Source organism: Nycticebus coucang, chromosome 1 (genome assembly GCF_027406575.1).
Source record: "Nycticebus coucang isolate mNycCou1 chromosome 1, mNycCou1.pri, whole genome shotgun sequence".
Classification (NCBI taxonomy): domain Eukaryota; kingdom Metazoa; phylum Chordata; class Mammalia; order Primates; family Lorisidae; genus Nycticebus; species Nycticebus coucang.
The window spans coordinates 113,661,854-113,688,157 of NC_069780.1; the positions used below are offsets into that span (position 1 = coordinate 113,661,854).

Sequence of the window (26,304 nt, forward strand, 5' to 3'; positions counted from 1 at the left end):
AGAAGGGCCTCTGTGCCCTTGGAGGCCACTTCATCGTTCTCAGAAATCCCTGTAATCTTATTTTGCTTTTTTTCGAATTATCTGAGAGTTCTCTCAGTGAGTGATCCGTTTTTGCTCTCCATTTCTCTTCCTCTTTGAGAGATTGGGAGCGTTCGAAGACTTTATCTTCAATGTCAGAAATCCTTTCTTCTGCTTGCTCCATTCTGTTACTGAGGGATTCTACTGTATTTTTCATATCTTTGAGGGCTGTAAGTTCTTTCTTCAGTGTGTCTAAGTCTTTGGTGGTTTTGTCTTCAAATTCGTTAAATTCTTGAGACAATTTTTGAATTTCTCCTCGAATTCCTAATTCCATTTTATTAATCTTGTCTGCAATCCAAATTCTGAATTCGATTTCTGACATCTCAGCCAGTTGTTTATGAACGGGATCTTCAATCACATCTGCTGTATTCTTTTCTTGGGGGGGTTGATCTATTCTGGTTATTCATGTTACCAGAGTTTTTCCGCTGATTCCGCCCCATGGTTATTTTACTCCCTTTGGTTTTTCCCCTGGGGTTTTATCGAGGGCCCGTACAGTGTTGTGGCCTGAGAAACTGGGGCCCTGTCTGGTGTGGTGGAGCAAAGTGGTTCTGTCTTGTTTTCAGCTGGTTTCTGTTTGATCCTATTGCAACTCTGGCTTGAAGTCTCAGCTTTTGTTTGCGTCCTTGTGATCACAGCTTGCCTCAGTAGTGTTGATGTGCGTTCTTCAACCTTCTCTCTTGGTGAGGCTCAAGTCCACCAGGATACTTACTAAATTCCTGTCCCTTAACTCTCCTTCTGGACGGGAGCCTCTGTTGAAAGCTGGCTTCAGTCCGCCATCTTGTCTCCCTCCTTGGTAATAATTGTTGATTAAGGTCTCCATTGATCTCCTAGTAATTTTTTACATGCTGAGACTTACCGGATAATGTCATAGTTTTATGTTCTTTCTCTGGAGAACCCTCTTTTGGTTGACTAGTCACTTTCTAAACTTGCTTACTTGTCTCTTATCCTGTGACTCCCTTTAGTTTCTCTTGTGTTTGAGCTTTGTTTTCTGCATCTATAATGACCTGTGTTTTCCTGACATATGATCTCATTTTGCTAGAGCCATCAAATACAAGATAAATTTGTGAAACCTTGCATTTGTGAAAAATAACTTTGGTCTACCTGTCCACATAATAATTCAGTACCAGGTGGAAATACTTTTCATCCTGAAATTTAAACTATGTTTAATTATCTTCCAGTTTCCAATATTTTAATTCAAAAGTTTTAATTTTGGATCCTTTTGTCCCTTTCTATGGAAGCTTCTCCTTCTGCCTGAGTTTAAGAAATGAATCATACTGATTTTCCTTAGTGTGAGTACTTTTTGTCTCATTGCTTGGCACTTGGTGGCTCCTTTCAATTTGTACTGTACACTTAAAATCCTTCGTCTGAGGAACTACTTTGTACTTCTTGATAATTTTGATTTTCTCTAAAGAGCTCTTACCATTTGGTTTTGCTAGATCGAGCCTCTCCACCATGGTCTTGTCTTTGTTATTTCCAATGTATATTTCTTCTAATTTGTGGGGGGATGTTTGAATATAAAACTGCAAGTAACTCCTTTAAATAATTATTGATTTTTTCCCTTAAAAAAATGGTTGACTTAGATCCCTCAAATTTGTTTCAAATTTTTTTTAAATAAATGCTAAGTTCTTTTTATTTGAAATATGGGATTAACAAACTATAGATTGAAATTAAGATCACTAATTCCAAATTTTGAAAGTAAACCTTGAGCGATAAATTAATCAAAGAAAATATGGGTTTATACTATAAATGTCATAAAAGATTGTTGAAGAAAAAAAAAAATTCCAGAAAAGGTTAAAAGCTTAGTACATTACTAAACTGACAAGATACAAGAAGCTGCACCAGCTCCCGGGCCAGCAAAAGAAAACCCTGAGATGACAGCTCTAGTTTTTGGAGAGGGTTGTCAACGACAGTTTATTCCTGTATAATTTCAACTCTTGACAGAAGACAGGTTTGTTTGGGGCATCATGGCAGATATATCATTATCTTCTGACCCTGTCATGACTAAATTGTGGAGGAAAGAAACTATGTTCAGTTTTGAAAATCCAATTACCTTCTGGAATTTTGGTCATTGTTTTTGAGATAGATATGATAGGCTAATCTTTGATTTCTGTCTGCATATAGATGTCTCTAGCACTAAACCACTTAACTAATGAAGCATACGTGTATTTTCGGCAGTCAAGTGAAGGGTTTCCCGTACTAAGGTAGAACACGCTGAGATTCTGATGTTGTCTTGAGAAGAGTATATTACAAGGTTGTGGGATGCCTAGTATCTATCCTTCTACCCATGTCTATACCTGATTGCAAATAATTTTCAAAATAGACCAAGGGCTTTTCACTCAAAACAAGAGAAAAAACTACTAGATTTTAAAACAATTTGGCACAATTTTTACATGAAAAATGTTGGTTGTAGTTATAATTTGGTTTTTCTATTTCTCAATTATATGCATATTTGCATTCTGGGCTTTTTTTTTTTTCTTTTGTTACGTAAGTGATTCTGGAGACAGAGAGAAGGTGTAAGGTTTCAAAAGCCTTGGGGTTTGTATATGATCAGAATTTCAGTGAGGTTGAGAGAGTTTAAATGCATAGAGGGTGAACGATGAAAATCTTGTTTAATTTCTGTCTTGTTGTTCTTTTTGAGTCACTATGGTGTCTTTCTCAAATCTGCTTTTCTCCTGAACTTTGTGGTACTATATTGATATACTGGATGTTTTTTTCCCTCCTTTTTATTTTGCTTTAGCTGTTGATCCCTTTTCTACAGTCCTATAATCAACTGAAACAGTATGAGTTGCTGAATCAGTGCTGTTTTGGGAGCTGGAGAGTGTGTAAGGTTGTGCAGGCCGGGATTCTCTGGTAGAAGGTGACACCTCCTGCAGTTACCGTCAATGCTGAGGACACTTTCAAAGATTGGAAAAGCTGTGACTTGCTCCAGGGTTAAACTTGTAATTTTCCTGAGAGAAAAATGTCATCAATAAAAAGGCATAATTAGTTGACAATTCTTGAGGAGCCTGGGTTCAACAAAAGAGTAAAGATAGGTCAGGTTTGACTTCTCATTGTACTTGTGGTTTCTGTTATTTTTTTTAGCTTTTATGCTTTTGTTTTTCTTTTTATTTTCTTTTTATTTATTTATTTTTTTTATTTTTTTATTGTTGGGGATTCATTGAGGGTACAATAAGCCAGGTTACACTGATTGCAATTGTTAGGTAAAGTCCCTCTTGCAATCATGTCTTGCCCCCATAAAGTGTGACACACACCAAGGCCCAACCCCCCTCCCTCCGTCCCTCTTTCTGCTTCCCCCCCCCAATAACCTTAATTGTCATTAATTGTCCTCATATCAAAATTGAGTACATAGGATTCATGCTTCTCCATTCTCGTGATGCTTTACTAAGAATAATGTCTTCCACGTCCATCCAGGTTAATACGAAGGATGTAAAGTCTCCATTTTTTTAATGGCTGAATAGTATTCCATGGTGTACATATACCACAGCTTGTTAATCCATTCCTGGGTTGGTGGGCATTTAGGCTGTTTCCACATTTTGGCGATTGTAAATTGAGCTGCAATAAACAGTCTAGTACAAGTGTCCTTATGATAAAAGGATTTTTTTCCTTCTGGGTAGATGCCCAGTAATGGGATTGCAGGATCAAATGGGAGGTCTAGCTTGAGGCTTTTGTTTTTCTTGAACATGGTTTTAAAAACTCATTTGCTACCAGTATTTAAATTTCTTTAATTTGAGAAGAACTAAAATAGAACACTAGTTTTCTGTAGTAGGAAGTAGCCTAAACTTTTACTTAAAATAACTGAGACAGTCAGTTGTAAAAGTAGGTAATTTGTTCATGAAGGTGTAGTTTGCCCTTTAAGCTTAAATCAACAACCTTTACATTAATTGTATAATAAGTACATAATCAGTAAAGTAAGATATTTGAGAGAAAATAATGTCCAGCATTTGAATTTAAGGATAAATAATTAATTAGTTTTCAGGGGAATTTTATACTTCTAATTTTATTTGCTTCTGATATTCTGATATTAATTGATTTTTTTCAACTGTTTATCAGATGCAAATAAAAGGCATTTAAAAAATATTAATTCTAGGGTGGCGCCTGTGGCTCAAAGGAGTGGGGCACTGGCCCCATATGCCGGAGGTGGGGGGTTCAAACCCAGCCCTGGCCAAAAACTGCAAAAAAAAGAAAAAAAAAATATATATATATAAAATTCTATATAAATAAATTCTAATATATAAATTTAATAAATTCTAATATAAATAAATTCTAGCTTGAGCTAGAATTCTAATATAAATTCTAATATAAATTGCCTAGGTCAATACATATTAGTAATTCTAAGTAATGCCTAATTATTAAAGATTTAATTTGCAAAAGGTATATCTATTAATTACTTAAATTTTATTTGCAGTATAGTTTCCTCAAATTAGGTTTGAATTTCAGGAGTAATTCTGATTAGTAACTGAATAATGTTTTTACTCTTTTTATCAAGAATATAGAATCTTTTGTTTTCTTAGAGAGAAAACAAAGCACTGCTTAATTGTAGTGAAATGTTGTGAGAATTAGGTAAAATGCAATTGTGGTATACTTTGTATATTTAGAAGTGTGTTAATTTTATATTTTAAAGTGAATATACTCCTATCAGTATCCCAAATATAATATAATTAGTAAATACCAAGTGTGTAGTAAGATGTCAACAATCTTAACATAGGTATTGTTGCTGAGTGTTTTAATCCTCATAGGTAAGAAAATGGCACCATGTTTATGAAATGAGTATATAGGGGAGAGGATGCCTCCGAAAGGTTGAAGCCTTTGGAGGAAGGCCAATTAATAGTAAAGAGTAAAAATTGTGTGTTAGTTACATGCTGTGTGTGGTTTGTTTGTTTGTTTGTTTGTTTGTTTTAGAGACAAAGTCTTACTTTGCTTCGTCGCCCTGGGTAGAGTGCTGTGGCATCACAGCTCACAGCAACCTCCAACTCCTGAGCTTAGGCAATTCTCTTGCCTCAGGTGCCGGCCACAATGCCCGGCTATTTTTTTTGCAGTTTTTGTCCGGGGCTGGGTTTGAACCCGCCACCTCCGGCATTTGGGGCTGGCACCCTACTCCTTTGAGCCACAGGTGCTGCCCAATGCCCGGCTATTTTCTGTTGCAGTTTGCCTGGTGCCCAGTTCGAACCCACCATCCTCAGTACATGGGGACGGCGCCCTACTCACTGAGCCACAGGCGCCGCCCCATGCTGCATGTTTTAAAAGAAATATTGTTTCAAAGCCCCTCAATTCAAGCCTATGATATTATAAGACTTAAGTATTAGGTTAGGAATGCCATGTAGAAATGGCATAACGTAGCAAACAGTTACTTTTCATTACCTAGAGTTTAAGTTGCAGTGAATATACATACTATAATTTAAATTCTGAATGAAATAGGTTATTTCACAATTTTTTTCATAAATCAAAACTACAGAAAGAAATTAATACAACAGGAGAAAATTATTTGTAAGAAAGCTTATTTTAAAATTAGGGAAGGTACCATTAAGTAGATAATTCAACTCTATTTTTCCTTTTGATAATGAAACCCGTTCATTTTGTTGTGGTTTTTAGTTTCCCCATGATTGTTATTGAAAGCTAGCCACTTTAAAACAATTCTTTTAAGTTGTTATCTTTGTGATCACATATACATGTTTAGATTGGAAACATACTTTAAAAAGGACACAAGATATGAAATAATATGTCTGTGCTTTTATGTATTTCTGTTACAGTACAGCTTGAACATAGCATGTTGGATAATAGCTCACTAATTAGATCAATTTATTTCTTTATCATTGAAACATTTGTGAAACATTTGTGTATGAGGGTCGTCTGGAAATTTATATCTGGCATGCTATATCTCTGTGTGTCATAGTACAAGGCTGGGTACTTTCCGGACACACTCAACCATAAAATTATTTTCACTGCTGCTTCATAACTGTAATTTTGCTACTGTTCTGAATTATAATGTAAGTATCTGATATGCAGGATGGTCTTAGGTCACCACTACATGAGGAACTGAACTAAAGTGTCGCAGCATTAGGAAGGTTGAGAACCACTGATATGTACAAATACTGTTAAAAGTTTGGTAAAATTCCAAATTGCTAACCCAGTAATGTGATGTGTATTTTTTTTTAATAAATCATTATTTGAAAGATTTGTCAATTTTGTTGGGAAATAAGTACTTGCTTATTCATACCATGACCTGCATATTTGAATAAAATTATCTTTTTTTACAATGCATTGATCTTGAAAATATTTAAGAGAACCCTTCAGATGCCAAGAATATTTTTAAACTTCCTTAAGGAATGACGTCTTAGTTTACATTTTCTGATAGTAGAACATTGTCCTTTCATTAAACTTTATAAGCACATTGACTTTTGTATTGCAGTGGCTTCAAAATGTACTGCCTTAGCCGGGCGTTGTGGCGGGCGCCTGTAGTCCCAGCTACTTGGGAGGCTGAGGCAAGAGAATCGCTTAAGCCCAGGAGTTGGAGGTTGCTGTGAGCTGTGTGAGGCCACGGCACTCTACCGAGGGCCATAAAGTGAGACTCTGTCTCTACAAAAAAAAAAAAAAAAATGTACTGCTCTTTTGAATAGTGTGTGTTGTTTGTGATCAAAAACTTAAAGACGCTGAGTACTTCCATCAGAACAAACTCAAACTATGGGTGATTGTCCTTCTTCCTGGAAATTAACAGATTATCACTTTAGAGCTATGTAGCAGGTATGTGGAAGGTCATTTGCTGCTGCGGGCATTCTCTCTCTCTCTAGGATGCATCTGTTTAGTTTCTCTCCCTTTCTGCGTGTGGCTCTGTGTAGTGAAATTCAGACTTGCTCGTCTTCTCCAAGGAATCTCTCGGGTGAAAAATAACATATACAAAATTTATAAATAGTGTTGCCTTTTCATTGTCGCCCATCCAAGTCAATTTGCAGTGTTCAGTTTAGATGAAAAATTGGATCATATAGGTAGCATGTAACAGAATATATTAACAAATGGAAAGGCATGACTGTGTTTTAAAAAGGAAATTTATTTTGAGATAGTCAGTACTGTATAAAGAATTAAAAATATTGACCTAATAATTTCTTAAGGCTCCCCTATTTATTATTTTGTTGTAATAAAATTAGAAAATTTAATTTTGAATGAAAAACAGGCATAATGTTTGTATTTTATGATTAGATTAAATCGATCCATTTATTTGGCCAGAGAGGAGGTTCAGTTATTTGAATTCATCTACTAGAAATTTAATTTTTTCTCTTCAAGTGAATTGTTTGCTTAAGCATTTTGCTGTAACATACTACAAAAACACTTTTCTTAGAGAAGAAAAAATCGGCATGAATGGTGTTAACTTGTTATATCGTGTTCTTTATGATGCTCAAATCTGTATAAATGCCATAGGCAGTGGAATCTAAGATTGCTTTTGAAAAGAGACTATACTCTGCCCTCTATATCCTTAGATTCCATACCCCTGGATTCAACTAATTGCAGGTTGAAACTATTTGAAAAAAATGGATAATGTGTCTGTACTGAATACATACAGACTGTTTTTGGTCATTATTCCGTAAACAAATACATGAAAACTATTTATGTATCATTTACATTGTACTAGGTATTGTAAGTAACCTAGAGATGATTTAAAATATATAGATAGGATAATAGGTTATATGCAAATACTAGGCCCCTTTATATAAGGGACTTAAGCATCTGAGAATTTTAGTATCTTCAGAGGTCTTGGAACAAATTCCCCATAGAGATCGAGGGATGACTATATATACGTGTGTGTATGTGTACATATATATATGAAATTTGATGTAAGAGTCTTAATTTAACTCCTGAGAATTTCTTTGAGCTCTAATATTGGGTCTTTATGGTGTTTTTTCCCCTTAAATTTAGATATATTTGAATTGCCTTCAGACAAATAATTTTAACATTAATAATTGGCTTAAAGAAGCATTTAGATTTGAAGAAAGCCAGATAATTGTGTCATCTTTTCAAGCTTCTTAAGCGGATACGATTCAGCTCCCTACATATAGTAGTTTTAGGGCATACTTCTAGTGCTGTATTCTACTATCCACCGTATTACATTTGTATTGCACTATAGTAGGGGTTCCATTTTGTCCAATTTTATGGGTGTGCCTTTGTTTCCAACTGAACTATAAGCTTCAGAATTTATAGAGACCATATATTTTCACTATTTGAGAATAGAGACCGTATATTTTCACTATTGCCTGACAGTATAGTTTAACGAGTAGAATGTTAGGTTAAACATTCCTAGTGACTGGTTTTAGCTTTGTAACTTATTAATCATATAATTTGGTCAAATGTTATGAACTGGCTTAGTCTCAGTTTTCTAATTCATCAAATGAGCCTAATAATAATACCAAGATCATAGAATTATTCTGAAGATTAAATGACAAAATGTATGAATAGCACTTACCGATGTGCCTAAAGATGATTCTTAAAATTTTTTATAGATGAAGAAATAAATGAATTTTTATTAGCAAAAGAGAGAAAATTTAATAATCTATTGGCCTATGTCATCCTTTTTGTTAAATCTATTGAAAGAAAATAGTATGTGATTTCAGTCTCCTATTCTTTTTTGTTTTTTGTTTTTTTTAATTGAGACAGAGTCTCACTTTGTTGCCCTGTGTAGAGTGTGGTGGGGTTGCAGCTCACAGCAACCTCAAACTCCTGGGCTCAAGCAATTCTCTTGCCTCAGCCTCCTGAGTAGCTGGGACCCGCCACAACGCCTGGCTATTTTTTTGTTTTAGCAGGCCTGGGCTGGGTTCAAACCCACCAGCCCTGGTACATGTGGCCGGCGCCCTACCCACTGAGCTACAGCAGCTGCCACAGTCTTCTTTTCTTAAATAGGAACCTGATGTGTACAGAGATTCTTCTTACAATGGTCACGTGATGAATGTTTAATGGATGTTGCTGGAAGTGGAGATGGTAATTATTTAGTGTTTCATTTCGTTTTTCTCCATTTTCTACAAATCTTACTACTCTATATCCTATTACTTATAACAGCATTATTAGATGCGGGAGTCTCTTCTGGGCATTTAGTTGTATCAGTGGGCTTTCTGGGTCCGTATTCTCAGCTATTCTAAAGACTTACAGGTCATGGGATTAAGTGAGTTTTAGCACTGCATTGGAGGTTTAGATAGAATTCTTATATCATCCTTGAGGCATAATTGTACCTAGAAAGCAGAACTGTAAGAGTTCGAAAATGAATTTTTTAACACAATTGCTGATAACAAAACTTTTGTTCTAACTTGCTCCCTGTCAAATCCATTCTGTTATTTATCCCTCAATCCTACATTTCATCTGTAGGTCCATCAAGTATTTATTGAAGGCTGAATACTATTCTAAGTTTAGAGAATCATGGTGAATAAAGAATAGAGCCTGACCTTAAGACATTATAGTTTAATGAGTAGAGATAAGCAAAATCTGTACAGTGGGCTATGTACCCCAAACTGCACACTTTGGGTACCATGGGTAAGCATACTGAAGGCATCTCTTAACTCTGTCACTCTAGGTTGATATTTACATAAAGATTTTAGTATGAGTAGCCACTGGGAGGTGGGGAAAGATATTCCAGACAGAGGGGTTAATATAAAAAGCTTGAGCATAGAATTTGATGTGCGAGTACACGGCTGCGGCTGCACAGGGCATCAGGGTCACGTGTATCTTCGAATTTATAATTTACTTTAATGGCATGGGGAATCGTTGAAGGGTTTCTAAATAGGAAAAGACATGGGACTTGAGGTCCGTGGCCTGTTGACCAAGTTGGAGATAGGGGCCTGTGGAAACATGAAGAGGGTAAGCATCTGTGTGAAGAGTGATGAACATGTCCTGGAAGAGCTGGAAATAGAAGGGGAAAGGCAGCTGAAATGCCTCCTTCAACATCAGCTTGATACTTCTGTCTCCATTGAGGAATGTATGTCTAAGAAAGAAAGCTTTGCTCCTGGTACTGTGTACAAACCCTTTGGGAAGGAAGCAGCTGGGACCGTGACTTTGTCCCAGTTCCAGACACTGCATGAAAAGGACCAGGAAACTGCTTCTCTCAGGGAACTAGGACTTAATGAAACAGAAATCTTGATCTGGAAGAGCCATATTTCAGGTGAAAAGAAAACAGGACTGAGGGCAACTCCTGAAGCAAAGAACCGTCTTCAAGATATTAAAGAAAGGATCTCAGAGCGTCAGCGCATCCTTTGCCTGCCCCAGAGATTTGCAAAGAGCAAACAGCTCACTTGACAAGAAATGGAAATATAAATGTCTTTATTTCAGGGAGCTGATCGTCACTCTTTCCTTAAGGCTCTTTATTACCAAGATGAACTCCCAAAGAAGAACAAAGGTGATCCCATGAACAACCTGGAAAGTTTTTACCAAGAGATGATAATGAAAAAACGTCTTGAAGAGTTCCAACTTATGAGAGGTGTACCCTTTGCTTCCCACTCACTGGTCTCAGCTACATCAGTAAGTGATAGTGGCACAGCTGAGAACCCGTCATTACTCCAAGACAAGGGAGAACAGGTAGCACAGGGTAAAGGTCCTAGTCTCCATGTGCCAAAAGTTATTGATATTTCACGTGAGCAGTGTCCGACTGGGCCTAAGAAGCTGACGCAGCCAATAGAATTTGTCCCAGAAGATGAGATCCAGAGAAATCATTTGTCAGAGGAAGAGATCCAGAAAATTTCTATGTTTTCTTCATATAATCCAGGGGAGCCAAACAAGGTGTTATACTTAAAGAACCTTAGCTCTCGGGTGACTGAAAGAGATCTTGTCTCATTGTTCGCTCGGTTCCAGAAGAAAGGACCTCCAATTCAATTCCAAATGATGACTAGATGAATGAGGGGGCAGGCTTTCATTACCTTTCCCAATACAGAGATGGCATGTCAAGCATTGCATCTAGTAAATGGATATAAACTACATGGAAAAATATTGGTGATAGAGTTTGGAAAGAGTAAAAAGCACCAGTCAGATCTCCAAGATGCTTCTTTCATACAGTGTGCTACAGATAGTGCTACGGAAATCAGTGGTAGCTAGAATATATATAGATTGTGGGTCCTAGATTGTCTTTTTTACATCAGAATCTTGAATCTAGGATTTATGTACAGATAGCAATTTATTTGAAGTCAAAGGGGAGAAACTATTGAAAAAGAAAAAAGTAATTGGTACAGTCCTTTTCAGCTTTTTGAGAGAATTGGTAGAAGATAATTTCTGTAATCAAAGACCATATAGGTCAGATAATATATCAAGAATAAAAGGTAGCATACAAAAGTAAAAAAAAAAAAAAGACATGGTCAAATTTGTGTTCTAGAAAGTTATATTATTTCTGTGATATGTCTGAAGAGTGGATTGGGTGACCAGTAAGATGGTATTGAAGCTACATATGTGAGCAAAATGGCAGATTGAAATATGAGGACCCAGTGGACGTGTATAGAAATGGACAGAAAAAAGCAGAGATTAAGAATAGACGGGAGCAACAAGACTGGATGATTGATGTATGTGAGGGGAAGGAGAGGCACAGATCGAATATGGTGGGTTTCTGACTTGTGTAATAGGGGAGATGGTAGTGCCATTAACTAAGCCAAGGAGAACTGAAGAGGAGTGAGCTTTTAACATTTACAGAATTGAGAATCCTATTTTAGACATGTTTTAAGGTGCAGATACCCCTGGCCTCTTCTCAGGCCCTCTGTGTGACGTCATGCCTGGGCCTGGCTTTCTGGTTCTGCTGTGTGCCTCTTTCCCACAGTGGTGCACTTTATCATGCAGACACTTTGAAGAGTCCCTGTAGCTATGAGTCTAAGCCTCTTGTTATGAAGCTGCAAGACAAAGAATAATTAATCATAACATAAATAGTATCTCCTATCATGCAGATTAATTTATACTGTGACTCGATGCTACTTTGTGTATTTTCTTTTCTCTGAATGTATTTATTAAAAAACTACTAAGTGATGGGCGGCGCCTGTGGCTCAAGGAGTAGGGCGCCGGTCCCATATGCCAGAGGTGGCGGGTTCAAACCCAGCCCTGGCCAAAAACCAAAAAAAAAAAAACTACTAAGTGAGGAGCTCCTTAGATAATAGTGAAAAAAGTGTGAATGGTAGTTGATATGGTCTTATAAAGTCTGTGATGAGATGGAAGAAGCATTTTCAGTATTTCATGTGTTCAGTTGGGTGAAATCTGCCTGCTAATATATAATGATTAAGGAAGGAGAGCAAATAGATGGACATTTAATACCTCAGTCAGCATTCATTCTATTATAGTATTATTCATAATCTTCTCTCCCAAAGCAATGACTGCTACATTTAACTTTTAGATTTTACATCTCTTGGCCTGTAGTCCTAACTACTTAGGAGGCTGAGGTGGGAGGACTGCTTGAGCCCAGGAGTTTGAGGCTGCACTATGCTTAATCACTCCTGTTAATAGTCACTGAGCACTACCCTGGGCAACCTAGCAATTACATTTTTAGTCCTAAAAATTAATCTAATCTTTTCTATTTTCCTTCTAATTTAATAATTTCTTTGTAATTAAAATAAGAACTATTGTTTTGAGGAACTTCACCCAGCAAACGCAAGCAGTATTATCTGGCTCATTGTACCTTCAACAATTCCCCAACAACAAAAAAAGAACTGTTGTTTTGCAGAAGATATCGCAGATATTTTTAATAATAATATATATTTTTTTTTGATAGTCTCACTTTATCGCCCTCAGTAGAGTTCTGTGGCATCACACAGCTCACAGCAACCTTCAACTCCTGGGCTTAGGCCATTCTCTTGCCTCAGCCTCCCGAGTAGCTGGGACTATAGGTGCCCTCCACAATGCTGGCTCTTTTTCTGTTGTTGTTGCAGTTTGACCGGGGCTGGGTTTGAACCTGCCACCCTCGGTATACGGGGCTGGCACCCTACTCACTGAGCACAGGTGCTGCCATAAATTTTTTTTTTTTTTTTTTTTTTTTTTCCAGTTTTTGGCTGGGCCGGGTGTGAACCCACCACCTCTGATATATGGGGCCGGCGCCCTACTCTTTTGGGCCACCAGCACCACCCTAATGATTTTTTAATAATATTTTTAATAACAACAATAATAATAATGTATTCATTAATAGATTATTAACTGTTTAGGGAATGAAGAAAGGATGTTACTATACCAGAGTGCTGCTGTTAATTGAAAATGCAACTAGCGAAGTGCCTGGTGTATAAACATTCAGTTGCTTTTCACTTCACAAAAATTTAAGACAATTAGTAAGCTCCTGCATGTCTTGATAAGCATAAGTGAATTCCTAGTAGCAGAAGCCTCGAATGAGAAACAGCATTTCAGAGTAGACAGAGTGTGTGTGGAGTGGAGACCCTCTTCTCACACAGAACTTAGAAAGGTCAAAGCCAGGCACTAGGCTTGCCGGCCCTGTGAGCGGGGGAGAAGTGGAAGGTTTGGGAAGATGGTGGTTGATGGACTGCAGAGTGGGAATAAAGGAGCAGGCTTCAGGAAATGACTTTTTGGCAAGAAGGAATAGTACATATCTGCTGGATAAGGACTATGCTTATTCCCCGTTTCTCCCTGCATTCGCATATTTTAACATTAGTTGTTAGGTGGCAGAGCACCTCTTCAGCCTTTTGTTCTCTCTGCCATCACTTCTGATACCCTCTATTGCTTTTTCTAAACTTATGTCTGGAAACACAGTAGCGTACAACCTTGTGAACATGCAGTCCTGCTCCTCCCCCCACTGCTTTGCTCCGGATCTGAGAAAAGTTATTTAGCTCAGTTGGGCTTCTCTTTCTCCTTCAGTGAAGTAAGGGAAGCATCCTCAGGTGAGCTCTAAGTGTTTGTAGCAGTGATAGTTTCCACCTCTGTACATGCCAGATTTTATGTTTATAAACCTCCAGTTGGATAATGAATGCGAAAGTCTTTCTTATGTATCATTATAAAAACAATCATGGAAAATTTGGCCTAAATCTTTTATTAATTGAGTGACATGTATTTATCAAAAATGCTTTTTAGGAAAGTTACTCGTTTGTTTGTGTTAGCATTAGTAAAAGTACTTTTTTAGCTTAGTATCTTTGTGTGATACTTGGGAAGATATAGCTGATTTTGTTTGTTAGCAGTATAGTTAACTTAGATAAAATAAAAAGTGCTCTTCTTTTCTGAGAATATTTTCTTCTTTAGAACAAATAAACCTATTTATTCAATTACTGCCAATATGAAGAAAATGCAAATTGAAAAAAGGAGCAATTTGTTGATAATTTTCATAAGGTTATATATTCATGAAATCATTGAAGATTTGCTGTCCTAAGTTATTTAGAGAATGAGACATGATTTTTGAAAATGAAATGAATTTATTTTTAGCCTAGCTTTGCAGAAATTTCCAACCTTGATTTCAGCTCCCAAGTGTTATCTAGAAAAGTATAGCTAACCATGTTCATTCTAGTATCTGATGTTTCAAGTCTTAAATGGTACAAGATAATGCTAGTAGATAAAAACTATTTTTACTGCAATCATACATTCTAGAACTACTTACGTCTGAGAAAGTTTTAAAGAAACTCTAATTGGCAGAAAATAGAAGAGGGGACCATAAAACAATATAATTATTCCATTTATCTTTTACTACCAACTTAAATTCAATGCATTTATATTGAATGTCTACAGATTTTAAAATATATTGAGTTCCTAAGACTATTCCTGACTTGACATTTTGGTATTAAAAACAAACAAAACAACTGATGATCATTTGTTCTATGTAGATTTGATCAAAACGTACTCTGTGCTGGGTGTGTTAAAATTCTTCTCTTCCCAAGCTGACGCTTCTCTTTTGTAGCTGCTGAAAACAGAAAGTAACAGGTACAATTCTGGTCATGAAAGGTTATTAAAAGAAAGAATATAATTATGGTCCAAAGTATTTATCTTTCTTTTATAGTGTGCAATATATAGTAATCATATATTAATTACCAATGGGCAGTGGTCATATTCAACAAGTATAGTTTTTTTTTAATATGACCAAATAAAATTAATTTATTATCATTTTTAAATTTGTTTTTATTATTGAAAATTACTTTTGATAACTACTTTCAAATGTTTTCTATTAATAAAATTTATTTGTTGGTGATAGGAAAACTTTTTCCTTGAGACATCCTTTTTCCTTACTTTGGCATTGCTCCTCTCTTTACTTTAGATTTTAAGAAAGCTGATTTCAAAGAACTTTTCATAAAACTTTTTTAAGATCTGCATAGGCCTCCAAAATCTCTCACTCTTTATTCTAGCAGTCACACTTTTTGAATGGGGAAAATTTTTTCTTAGGAGGGGTAATGCCTTTGAGTAGTGTTAATAAGGAGAAGATTTCAATTAGCATGATTTGAAATGTTTTGGGGTTTTAAGAAAGAACAAAATGAGTTTTTATCTTGCCTTCTTATTGCTAGAACAAAAATTTTAATTTGCCTTTTATTTTATACTTTACTATTTCTAGACATGCTTTTACTATGTGCCATGTTCTGGCATGATAAAAATACTGAAATAATGTCAATTTTTGCTACCCAACAGAGTACCAATTTAAGGTTAAGTAATACAAATAAATATTATTGAAATTACATTGTATTCCAAATTAAACTTCAACAGAGTAGTCCTGATTCCTGCTACGTGAGTTTACTGCCCTTTTCTCTTTCATTCATTTCTTTTTCTGCCACATTGACCTAAAGCCAGTAGGCTTTTAGAAAAAAAAAACATTTTAAATAATTTCAAACTCAGATTTTATTTCTGAATGATCTTTTAAATAAGAACAAAATGAATTCTATCTTTTGTGACATGTAAAATATTGTAATCTTTGATGAATTGTAACTTATCCATGAGTTTTACATATTATGAAGTGTTCCTTGGACAGTGAACAGCAGAACGTGTGGAGAGTTGTTTATCAAGTCCATTGGCACGTACCTAGAACAGTGAGGATGGTAATGCTGGCTTTTCTCATCCATTCTCACTTGACTTTTTTCCCAGTCAAGTATATATATATATATATATATATATATATATATATATTTAAGGAGTTGTGTTAAAGACAGGTTTCTCACGCTCAGAAGTGCACAACACCTTGTTGTGGGGTTGCCCTGTACACCGCAGGTTGGTTAGTAGCAGCCTTGACCTCCGCCTCCTAGAAGCCAATAGCTTCCCCTAGATTCTGACAAGTAGCACATTTCCAGACGTTGCCACTGTCTTAAAGTTTAGTGCAGAGCAGCTCTTTACCATGCACATAAAAGTGTCGTTTGAGATTTTGGGTAAGCAGATTTTAATTTCACATAAATGATGGGATTAAAATCGTACTACATCTCTGAATGTTAGAAAATAATATTACTTAAAATATTGGCTACATACAGAGGATATAGATCAATTGGCATGTTCATATATTAATGGTATAAATGTAAATTAACATTAACCATGAAACTGGATGTAGCTACTAAAGCTGAATGTACATGCATCTTGTGACTCAGTGGTTCCACATCCAAGGAATAAAATATAAAATACTCTTTCTAGTAAATTTCTAGTATATAGCCAATTGATTCTCATAGAATGCTTTTGTTGATTTTTGCCAAACTCTGTATCCATAGCCATCCATTGGTTACATTGACATTGTCAGTTGAGATGTAATGTGAGTAATTGTTGTTATTTTCATTTATGTTAACAAGATAAAAGATGTATTTTAGACTTCATTTGATTCATCATTTATGTGAACACCTTCTTTGAGATTCAAATTATATTAATAGTTTAAAATACTGGCATAAAGTTTCCTTATTGTTGTGAGGTATTCACAGTGTAACAGCTATGGGTAAGACACACTTCTAAGTTCAATTTGTATTATTAAGATTTTTCTGTTAGTTTCTTAAGTCTAGACCAGTGGTTCTCAACCTTCCTAATGCCACAACTCTTTAATACCATTCCTGTGGGTCACAACCCACAGGTTGAGAACCGCTGGTCTAGACCATGGACAAAATGGTAAATGAAGCCCTGGTTTATAGCTTTTGCCAATTTGTGTGGTATAAATATTCCAAACAAGTTGATTTCTAATGTGACATTACTGAACACAAAGCTGGGAAAAGATGCACAGTATTCCACCATCTTATAATAAATATCTCCATCATACAGATAAAAAAGACATAAGTAACCCCAAGAGCATAGGGGTTATCATATTAATTTATCATACAGATAAAATAGACCTAAGTAACCCCAAGAGCATAAATAAGAATAAAATGTAGTAAAATGACTAGGAAGTAATGAGTATTTTTCTAATGTATTTTATTTGTTTTTAATATTGTATAATTTAATTTTTAGTAGTGACTTTGTTTAACAACAGATTCACACAATTTCTGAAAATACAACAATAGACTCTAGTGAACCAGTGTGATACAGCTCTGGCACACAACTCTCCTTAGCTATGTGCCTAGTAGTTCATGTGGCTAAAAACTGAAACCGTTGCAATAACCATCAGTAGCAGAACAGTAACTCTAATCATTATAATTATTATCTGATTATTCTAATTCTAATTCTATTCCCATTCTTAATTCTAAATATAAATTCAAATTGTGCTGTATTTATACAATTGAATGTTTTACTGCAGTAAGAATGAATAAACTTACAACTGCATGCAACAATATGCATGAACCCCTCGTACTTATTGTTGACTCAGAGGAGGCGATCATTTATTAAAAGTTATATAGCCAGGCGTTGTGGCGGGCGCCTGTATTCCCAGCTACTCGGGAGGCTGAGGCAAGAGAATCCCTTAAACCCAGGAGTTGGAGGTTGCTGTGAGCTGTGTGATGCCACAGCACTCTACCAAGGGCGATAAAGTGAAACTCTGTCTCTACAAAAAAAAAAAAAAGTTTTAAAACATTAAAAACTAATCCATGGTGTTAGAAATCGGGATAGAGTTTAAACTTACAGAGGTGGGTGGCTTTCTGCTTAGGGACTTCTGGGGTGCTGGTAGTATTTTTTAAAATCAGATTGTTACAAGTGTTGACTTTGTGAAGATTTATTAAGTGGTGGAGTTAGTGTTTGTGCACTTTTCGGTATGTAGGTAATACTTTAATAAAAAGTTCACTAGACAAAGAGAATATTGCTGAATTGGAAGGTATATATAGTAATTGAGAGATTAATACATTTAAGGAGTAACTTAACTAACCCCTGCAGAGATACAAACAAAGGGTACTTGGAAGTTTTATCAAAGAGCTGGCTTTTCTCTTCCATGTGTATTTTTGTGCTTCAGTTGAAATGCTTGCCATTCTTTGAGCTCAGCTGGTACCCTTATTGTGTTGCCTCTTTTCTTATTTTTCTATTTAAAAGCCTTCTTAATCTCTGCGTGTTGGAATTTCTTACTATTTTCATATGTTAGTCATTCATGAGTTATTTTAGGACAATTTCCATCAGAGTAATTTTTATCTGCTGGTGTATCTTCTACCATGTGATAACTCAAAGTCAGTGTGGCCGGTTAGATGATCAGGAGCATCGTGCTGCACGTCTGGCCTCCAGGTAAGGGACATTGTCGTTTCAGGCTTCCACTCTTGTGGAGGAGTGGAAACTTCCAGTTTCATAGCCTATCACGTGTCTGTCTTGTGCTTATTATAACTATACAAGTAACATCATAAAAAACGCTTTGTCATCACTTCATATTGTCAAGTATATTTATAATCACCTTTGAAATAATTTTGAATTCCGTGAAAACATGGTAGACATGGGACATTTCAAATTCCCTTTCCAGTGCGCCATCTTGGATGATACATATATTTTATTGGTAACTAGAGGTCAGCTTTGATCCTGGAGGTAATAAAATATTGCTATGTTTCTAGACTTCTGAATTTGAGACTAATTAAAAATCCCAATATCAATTTGAATGTAGACTGGACTGACAGTCTCCTTTCTTGACCGGTGGTGGAAGCCTCTGAACCTTGTTGGTCAGGGAAGGTAGGTTGAGACGGCTGCTGTCTCTGCTCCTAGAACATTGTTGACTTGCAGTACTTGAAAGACCACTTAGGACCAGCCTCCAGCTGATACGTTCATGCCTGGGTTAAGAGTATAGAGCAGTGGTTTATAAATGCTGATGCCATTTTGAATAGAATTAATTTGTACTTTTGTAGCTGATAAACTCAATTTTTCTGTTTCTAAGTTAGAATGCATCTGAGAGTTTGTATTTGAACTGTTTTATTTCTTAGAGTGTCCAACTTAATTTTTAAATTTATTTCCTACAGCTTTAGAACAGCTTTTAACATTTTACATTTATTTTGTATTTTTTTTTCCTGAGATGTAAGGAAAATCAAATTATATTTTTAATTTTTTGTAAGTTCTTTTAACGGTATTTTCTACATACTTTGGCATGAAGAAGTCAACAATTATACTTTCTTAAAGCAACTTGTTTTCCTTACATGCAGCCTGCTTCTAGTATTGGCACACTTGTTTTTACTAGTGTCTCTTGCATGCAGAGTTTTAGATTTTTACAGTATAAAGTTAAAGGCAAGTAGCCAGCTGTCACCTTCTTGAGGTCAGATACAACTACCCTATATGAGATACACTGTTTTGGCTTCATACTACTTGACAGATTGCTAAGCAGATGTTCTAGGCTATAATTCAGGAAACTGGGACCTCTTGAAACATTCCCTGAGAGTCCCTTTTGACATCTCTGAATCATTTATTGAAAGGTAATTAGTTCTAGTAAAAGTGAAAATGCATTGATAAGAAAAGAACAGAATTATTTTACAGTGTTTGGAAGTTGTAGCCATAATCAGAAACTTGATTCTGGATGTTTACGTAATGGCAGAAAAGTATTTAGTGTAACATGGGAATGTATTACAATTAAGCACTTCTGCTTTTTTAAAAGATATTTTAAAATTACCAAAAATAAATTATTTCTTTTTATAGACTTTACTTGGTTCTAGTTGACTCTGTTATATTGAAGAATTTATAAACTTTCCATTTTTGTACAAAAAATATGTCCAAGAAGACTATAGGAGTATGACTTCTTCTCTAATAGACCCCTGGTATGTGTCTGATCATTTTTCCCTTAGAGCCCATCAATATTTTTTATTGGTACTGCAATTTTGATAATTAACGCAAAGTTCCCTTATCTAAAATTGAAACTTTTTTATAAAATACTATTCCAAATCTGTAGTATTTTTCCTGTATGTCTTATTAATATATCAATGGCACAAAAAATACAAACTTAAACTAGATTACCCGTGTGATCTAAAAGTTGGAAGAACACTTTTTAAAAATAAATCTTTCATGATGTATTCATTTAGATTTCTGCCCGTATAACATGTGTTCATATCAGTATATTTCACTTGTAATGTGCATCGTGCTTTGCAGGGAAGTGCTTTACACATAAACAATATAAAATTCAATATCTTGTTATTTGGAAAATTCTTAGGGCACCATATTTTAAGCAAGGTGAGATCAAATAATAAGAATAAACATCTAAACCTCATTTATATTTGCCTGTGAATGGATTTGAATTTAAAGTTAATGTGGGTCCATCCGACATTGAGGATTCTCATAACAAACACTTCAATCAAACTAATGAAATCTCAGTGTAAAAATCAAACTGTAAACTAGTCTCTGTTTTTTCTCAATTCTTTTATTTCTCCCATGTCATATTTTGAATGAATAGCATTGCAATGAGATTGATGCAAAACACTAATCTCAGCAGTTCTCGTAGAATTGTAGGAAAGTAATCGAAGGTGTTTACAAAGTTTAAGACTTAACCCTGGTTGATAAGCCTGAGTGCATATATTGATAACTTCCCATAACTTCCAGCACGGCTGAACTAAAAATTGTATTCCAATAGGAAAAAAACAAAAGGATTGGTAATGTTGATTTTAGAAGTGAAACTGAAGCAGAGCTACTGTGTCTAGAGAAAATTAATGATTTTTATAGATAAGCCCTTATTTGGATAATTCTGTTTTAGTGGTCCGTCAACTTCCCCTCTTCGTCTTATTCCTTTTTTTCTCTGTCTCTTCTCTCTATGTTTCGTACATATGTACACTCACAAATTAGCAAGTTGCAATACTAGTGTAGCAAATTACTGTGTTTTGTCAACTCTAAGATGCACATTTTACACATTACAGCACCTCAAATTGGATATAGCTGTCCTTTTCTTCACCCAAATTTAGAACCAATTGAGAGAAAAAGAGCCATGTGATAAGGCTCAACATATCATCTTTATAACTAATGAAAAGGAGCACACTCATTTGGTATTCTATCCTTTGTGTGTGTTTGGGCCCCTTTTTGCCTCATGTTTCTACCTAGGCTTTTATTTTCTGCCAACCCCTACTGATTTCTCTTCGTTTTTTGTTTCTTGGAGAAGTAAATCCCTTTCTGGCAGACTGTAAGCTGTCTTCATTTGGGGATGAAGGTTTTCTTCTCAATGACCTAAATTCTAACACAGCAGAATCTCTTGCATTATTTTCTTCCTCTTTCTTTGCTTGTGTTGGCCTGCTCAGTAGCCTGGAGATGAGTTTGACCTCCTTTTGACCTCACTGTTGTTATTGCACCTCGCCTCCTACACTGAGGCTGCTGCACGGCCTTTTCCTTAGCCCATCACAGTCCTACCTGGGCTAATAGAATTCACTTGCACCAGAAGCCTTTTAGTACTTAAAAAAACAATCTTTTAACAACATGGTTTTACTGTCCTCAGTTTGGTCCACACATCCTGCCTTTTCTTGATGAATTAGCGTTCAGGAAACCAACATTTGCGTTTTATCACATCCACCATAGTCCATGTGGCATGAACCATCATTCCATGGTGAATTTTTCAGAAGAGGGATTTTATTCCTAAAGGTAAATGCACAAGAATGAGGGTGGAAAAAAAAAATCCTTTTTTTATTTCTTTCAGAATGAAAATTAAAGTATGCCATATTTGCCAAGGTATAAAGCATGTTAAAATTACCCTCAGGAATGGGAAATATAGTATCTGAGACAGGGAAACTCTTGTCTGTTGATGGAGTGTGCAGGCACAGCCTGGCAATGGAAGGTGCTGTCGACGCGTTGCACTTGATAGTTTTGTACTATGACTTACAACTTAGTATCATACAGCTATATTTATTGAGAAATTTGTGTTTCTACTCAGATAATCACAAAACCGATTCTACAGCAGAAAGGGAGAAACTACAGATACTTGGGAAATCAGAAAGCAGGTCTTTAATTGTGAAAGCCTTTTCCTCAAATTGTGCTGCCTTGGTTTTAGATTATTTTTTCCCATTCAATGCATTGGAGATATGTTTGCCTTCTTAGGTGGTAAGAGATAGATTGAGCTTTTTTTTCTAATACAGTATGGTCCCGCCCTTACCCATAGTTTTATTTCTGCAGCTTCAGTTACCTGCAGTCAACTGTGGTCTGAAAGTATTACATGGAAAATTTCAGAAATAAACAATTCATACGTTTTAATTTGCACATCATTCTGAATAGGATGATGAAATCTCACACCATTGCACTTGGTCCCTCGCGGGACGTGAGTCATCTTTTGGTTAGTGTATGTAGGCTGTATGTGCTGCCCACCTGTTAAGTCACTTAGTAGCCGTTTCCTTTCTCAGACCACTGTCAAGATATGATAGTGTTTATGTTCAAGTAGCCCTTATTTTACTTAATAATGACCCCATAGCTTGAGTAGATATTGTTATAATTTTTATATTTTATTATTAGTTATTGTTATTAATCTCTTGCCGTGCCTAATTTATAAGCTAAACTTTACATATACATAGGCATAGGAAAAACATAGCACACGTATGTACAGGGTTCAATATGGTCCTCAGTTTATGGTTTCAGGCTCCACTTGTGGGGAGGTGTGTCTTAGGGCACACCTAAGGGTGTGTCTTACGCCCTGAGGAGATTAAGGGAGAACTACTAGACATATTTATAGTATTATTTATTCATCCATTTAACAAATGTTTGTTGGGCATCTGATATACGTACCAGGTACCATTCTAGACAGTGGGGTACATGCATCAGTGAGCAGGCAGTCAGCCTTGTTTTCGTGGAGCTTTTCCTTCTGCCAGTTCAGTGTGATAAAGCTTAATAGTTAGAAACTGGGTACGTTAAGTAGTAATGCTAATATTTTAATATCTCATGGCATGGCAGTCTCTGCACAGTTGGACTTCGTACACCACTGCTCATGTAGGAACCGCCATACCTCTTCAAAGTTAGACCTAAAGGTGGCTCAGTGTCACTTTCATCACTCTGTTGGTCAGAGCAGTCATAGACCAGCCCAGGTTTCAGAAGAGGGAGTCTCAGTGAGATGGCCCACGATTTGGGGGCCATCTTTAGTATGCAACAGACATACATAACCGGCTACGTGGCTCAGGAAAGTCACTTCAGCTGCCCGACCCAGGAACTGTCGTAGGGAGTGTGAATTTCTTAGACACAAGTACTGGGGAAATAATTGGCTGTCTTTATTGTCTGCCCTATTGAATGAGTCATTCCAACATGTTCTGTTCACTGTTTAATTTGGATACTTGAAAGTATAAATTTCTCAATCTCCATGATCTTTAAGACATTTTCTTACCATCAGTCTAGTAAAATATTATATGTATATGACATATTAAGGAAGAAGAAAAAGTGGGAAATTACTGTGTCATGTAGAGTTTTCTTAGTACAAATATCTTCTGTGTTCTAATTGTCTTTCAGTTCTCATTCTCATAACCAGTAGATATAAATAGAACACAACGTTACAATTTATAGCAGCCTAAAGCTTACTGTTCTGTTGGGAAAACGCGTTCTAAGCATTCTTTCTTTCTGGACTCTACCTTTTGAAAAATTGGGAAATCCTTTGCTTATTACTAATGTAATATTTACCACCCTTAACCTAGTGATAAATATTCAGGAGGAAAGTTCAAAACCATTTTATAGTTGACAACCAAGGTCTGTATTCATTTTACACTCCTTGAAAACACAAAATAGACTATGTGCATGTGTGTTAAGTGATTTCTCTCAGCTATAGTGGACAGGGGAAAGACAGAGGTCTTCTCAGAAGCCTGAACCTTTTAATACTTTCATAATGTTGCATTTCTGGCCAACTTTTGAATTGCATATTCCTTCTCTTTTCTTCTCCTCCCCAAAGCTATTCCCTCCAAATAGTCACTGAAAAGCAGTCCAGCACTTTAGTGTTTTGGGAACTTACTCCTGTCTGTGTCCTATTCACGATGCATTTTTCATTTTCTATCTGATTATCCTATCCCTTGGTTTTCTTTCTTCGTATCTTCTGCCATCCAGATGACATTTGTTGGTAATATATTTTGGCATATAGTCCTATTGTTGTTTTATGAGACTCCCCAACTCTCTTGATAGTAAAAACTTTTTCATTGATTACAAATTGGCACTCTTTTTGCCATTCTCTCTCTTATAAGCAAGGATCCAAATGACTCAAATACCAATCTTTATTAAGAAGATTCAAGTTCATTTATCTGTTTATCATTCAGTATACATTTCCTAAGTGATTGCAAAAAGCAGTGACATATGGTAGTTAAAATTTGGACATTAAATCTTGGATTTACTGTAAGTTTCTGTGTAAAACATACCACTGATTTAACCCTTTCTCTTTCTCACACTATTTTTACCCCTCAGGATATGTTCTGTTTTGTTTATAATCTGGGAAGCATGTTAGATTTTCATCATGTCACTACACGTAGAATCGTCTAGGTTCTACGCACGCCTCACCTAACACCCGGTCTGTTCAAGTCATGTTCTGTCTACTTTCTGTGCCTTCAAATAATCAGACTTATTCTTATTCTTTTGGAATTTAAATTTTTTCAGAAAACATAAATCGGATAATGTTCCTTCAGTTCTCAGAAACTTTGCCCTCCTCTTTCTCTGTGCCTCACCTCATTTTACTAACATTGGTACATAAGTTTCTATAAGTTTCCGTGTTTCCTTATGAATACCTATTACGTATATAAACTTCCATAGCACTCGTATTTTTCTTAAAGAAAGTATGTATGTATGTTTAGATAGGGTAACTTTGTTCTTTATTTCTTTTTCTCTTTTAATAAGTTATTTTGAAGATGCTAAAAAAACTAACAAGGGGGGAAAGTACCTACAGTTGCTCCAGTGAGAAAAATATGAAATGAAAACTTCTGCTCTGACTTCTGCCCCATGCGAGAGGTAGTCTTGATTAATAATTTAATAGATACTCTTCTAGTTTTTTTCCTAAAGCTACATACACATATGTATGTATGTATATACACACATATATAGTGAAAGTGCCAAAAAAAAAGTATATGCATTTTAAGAGATCTTGTTGGAAGCAAAACATTCTCTAGAATTTACAAATTTCAGGTAGAAGGGATACGTGGTAGCACGTCTAGGGACCCTTGACCAGTAACCTTCAATTCAACTTGGAAATACAATACATAGGTTATGTCTCTTAAAATGCATATACATTTTTTAGGCATCCTCTGTGAATATATAGAGAGGGGAGGTTAAGGGCACTGGCCTCCTGCACAGTCAAAAATCCACATTTAACTTCTGACTCCTCACACCCCCCAAACACTTAACTATTAATAGCCCACTGTTCACTGAAAGCCTTACTGACGCCATAAACAGTCAGTTAACATATTTTTATACTCGTATGTTATATGTTGTGTTCCTATGGTAAATCAGCCAGAGAAAAGAAAATGTTATTAAGAAAATTATAAGAGAAAACGTATTTAGTATACAGTAGGCATTGAGTAGGCTGAGTAGGAAGAGTTGGGTTGGTTTTGTTGTCTTGGGTGGCACAGGGCAGAAGAGGTAGACTAGATGAAAGCTGAGGTAGACCTATTTGATATAAATTTACAGAAATACTTTATTATGTCTATCTAACGTTTTTGCTTTTTCATTTCTCTAAAAATGGTACCAATCCTGTCTACCCTTTGCTTTAGTTTTAGTGTCTGCGTAATGGAAGGGTCAATGTTGTGAAAGACATCAAAAGCAGTCTTGCACTTGGAGCCCTCCTGCCAGGTTGCCTGATGTCAGCTGGTTTTCTGGCACTTCCCCTTCTGTGCCTTCTTCCTCATCATCTGGCGCTGGTTTGGAAGTCCTCACCTCCATCGGCTGATCTTCTGTACTTCTTCTGGTGTGGAGTCTGTTAGCTCTTGAATTTTTCCACAATTCATATGTTGAAACCTTCACCCACCGATTTTTTTTCATATCCACAATCTCATACATGATTTCCTGGCTCTGTCATAAATCCTGTGAAGTTATACACAAGACATAGGCATA

The 26,304-nt window shown here is 36.0% G+C and overlaps 2 protein-coding genes and 1 pseudogene across 13 annotated transcripts in view; all 3 read left to right on the top strand.

Annotated features, from left to right (window-relative positions):
- Positions 1–26,304, top strand: part of FAM172A (family with sequence similarity 172 member A) — a 571,031-nt gene that overhangs the window by 197,400 nt on the left and 347,327 nt on the right. The window lies entirely within an intron of this gene.
- Positions 9,813–10,344, top strand: LOC128582625 (RNA-binding protein 41-like). The gene has a single exon (XM_053586702.1). It carries the CDS (start codon positions 9,844–9,846, stop codon positions 10,342–10,344), a length of 501 nt encoding a protein of 166 aa, XP_053442677.1. The 5' UTR covers positions 9,813–9,843.
- On the top strand, positions 10,363–11,136 carry LOC128582619 (RNA-binding protein 41-like; annotated as a pseudogene).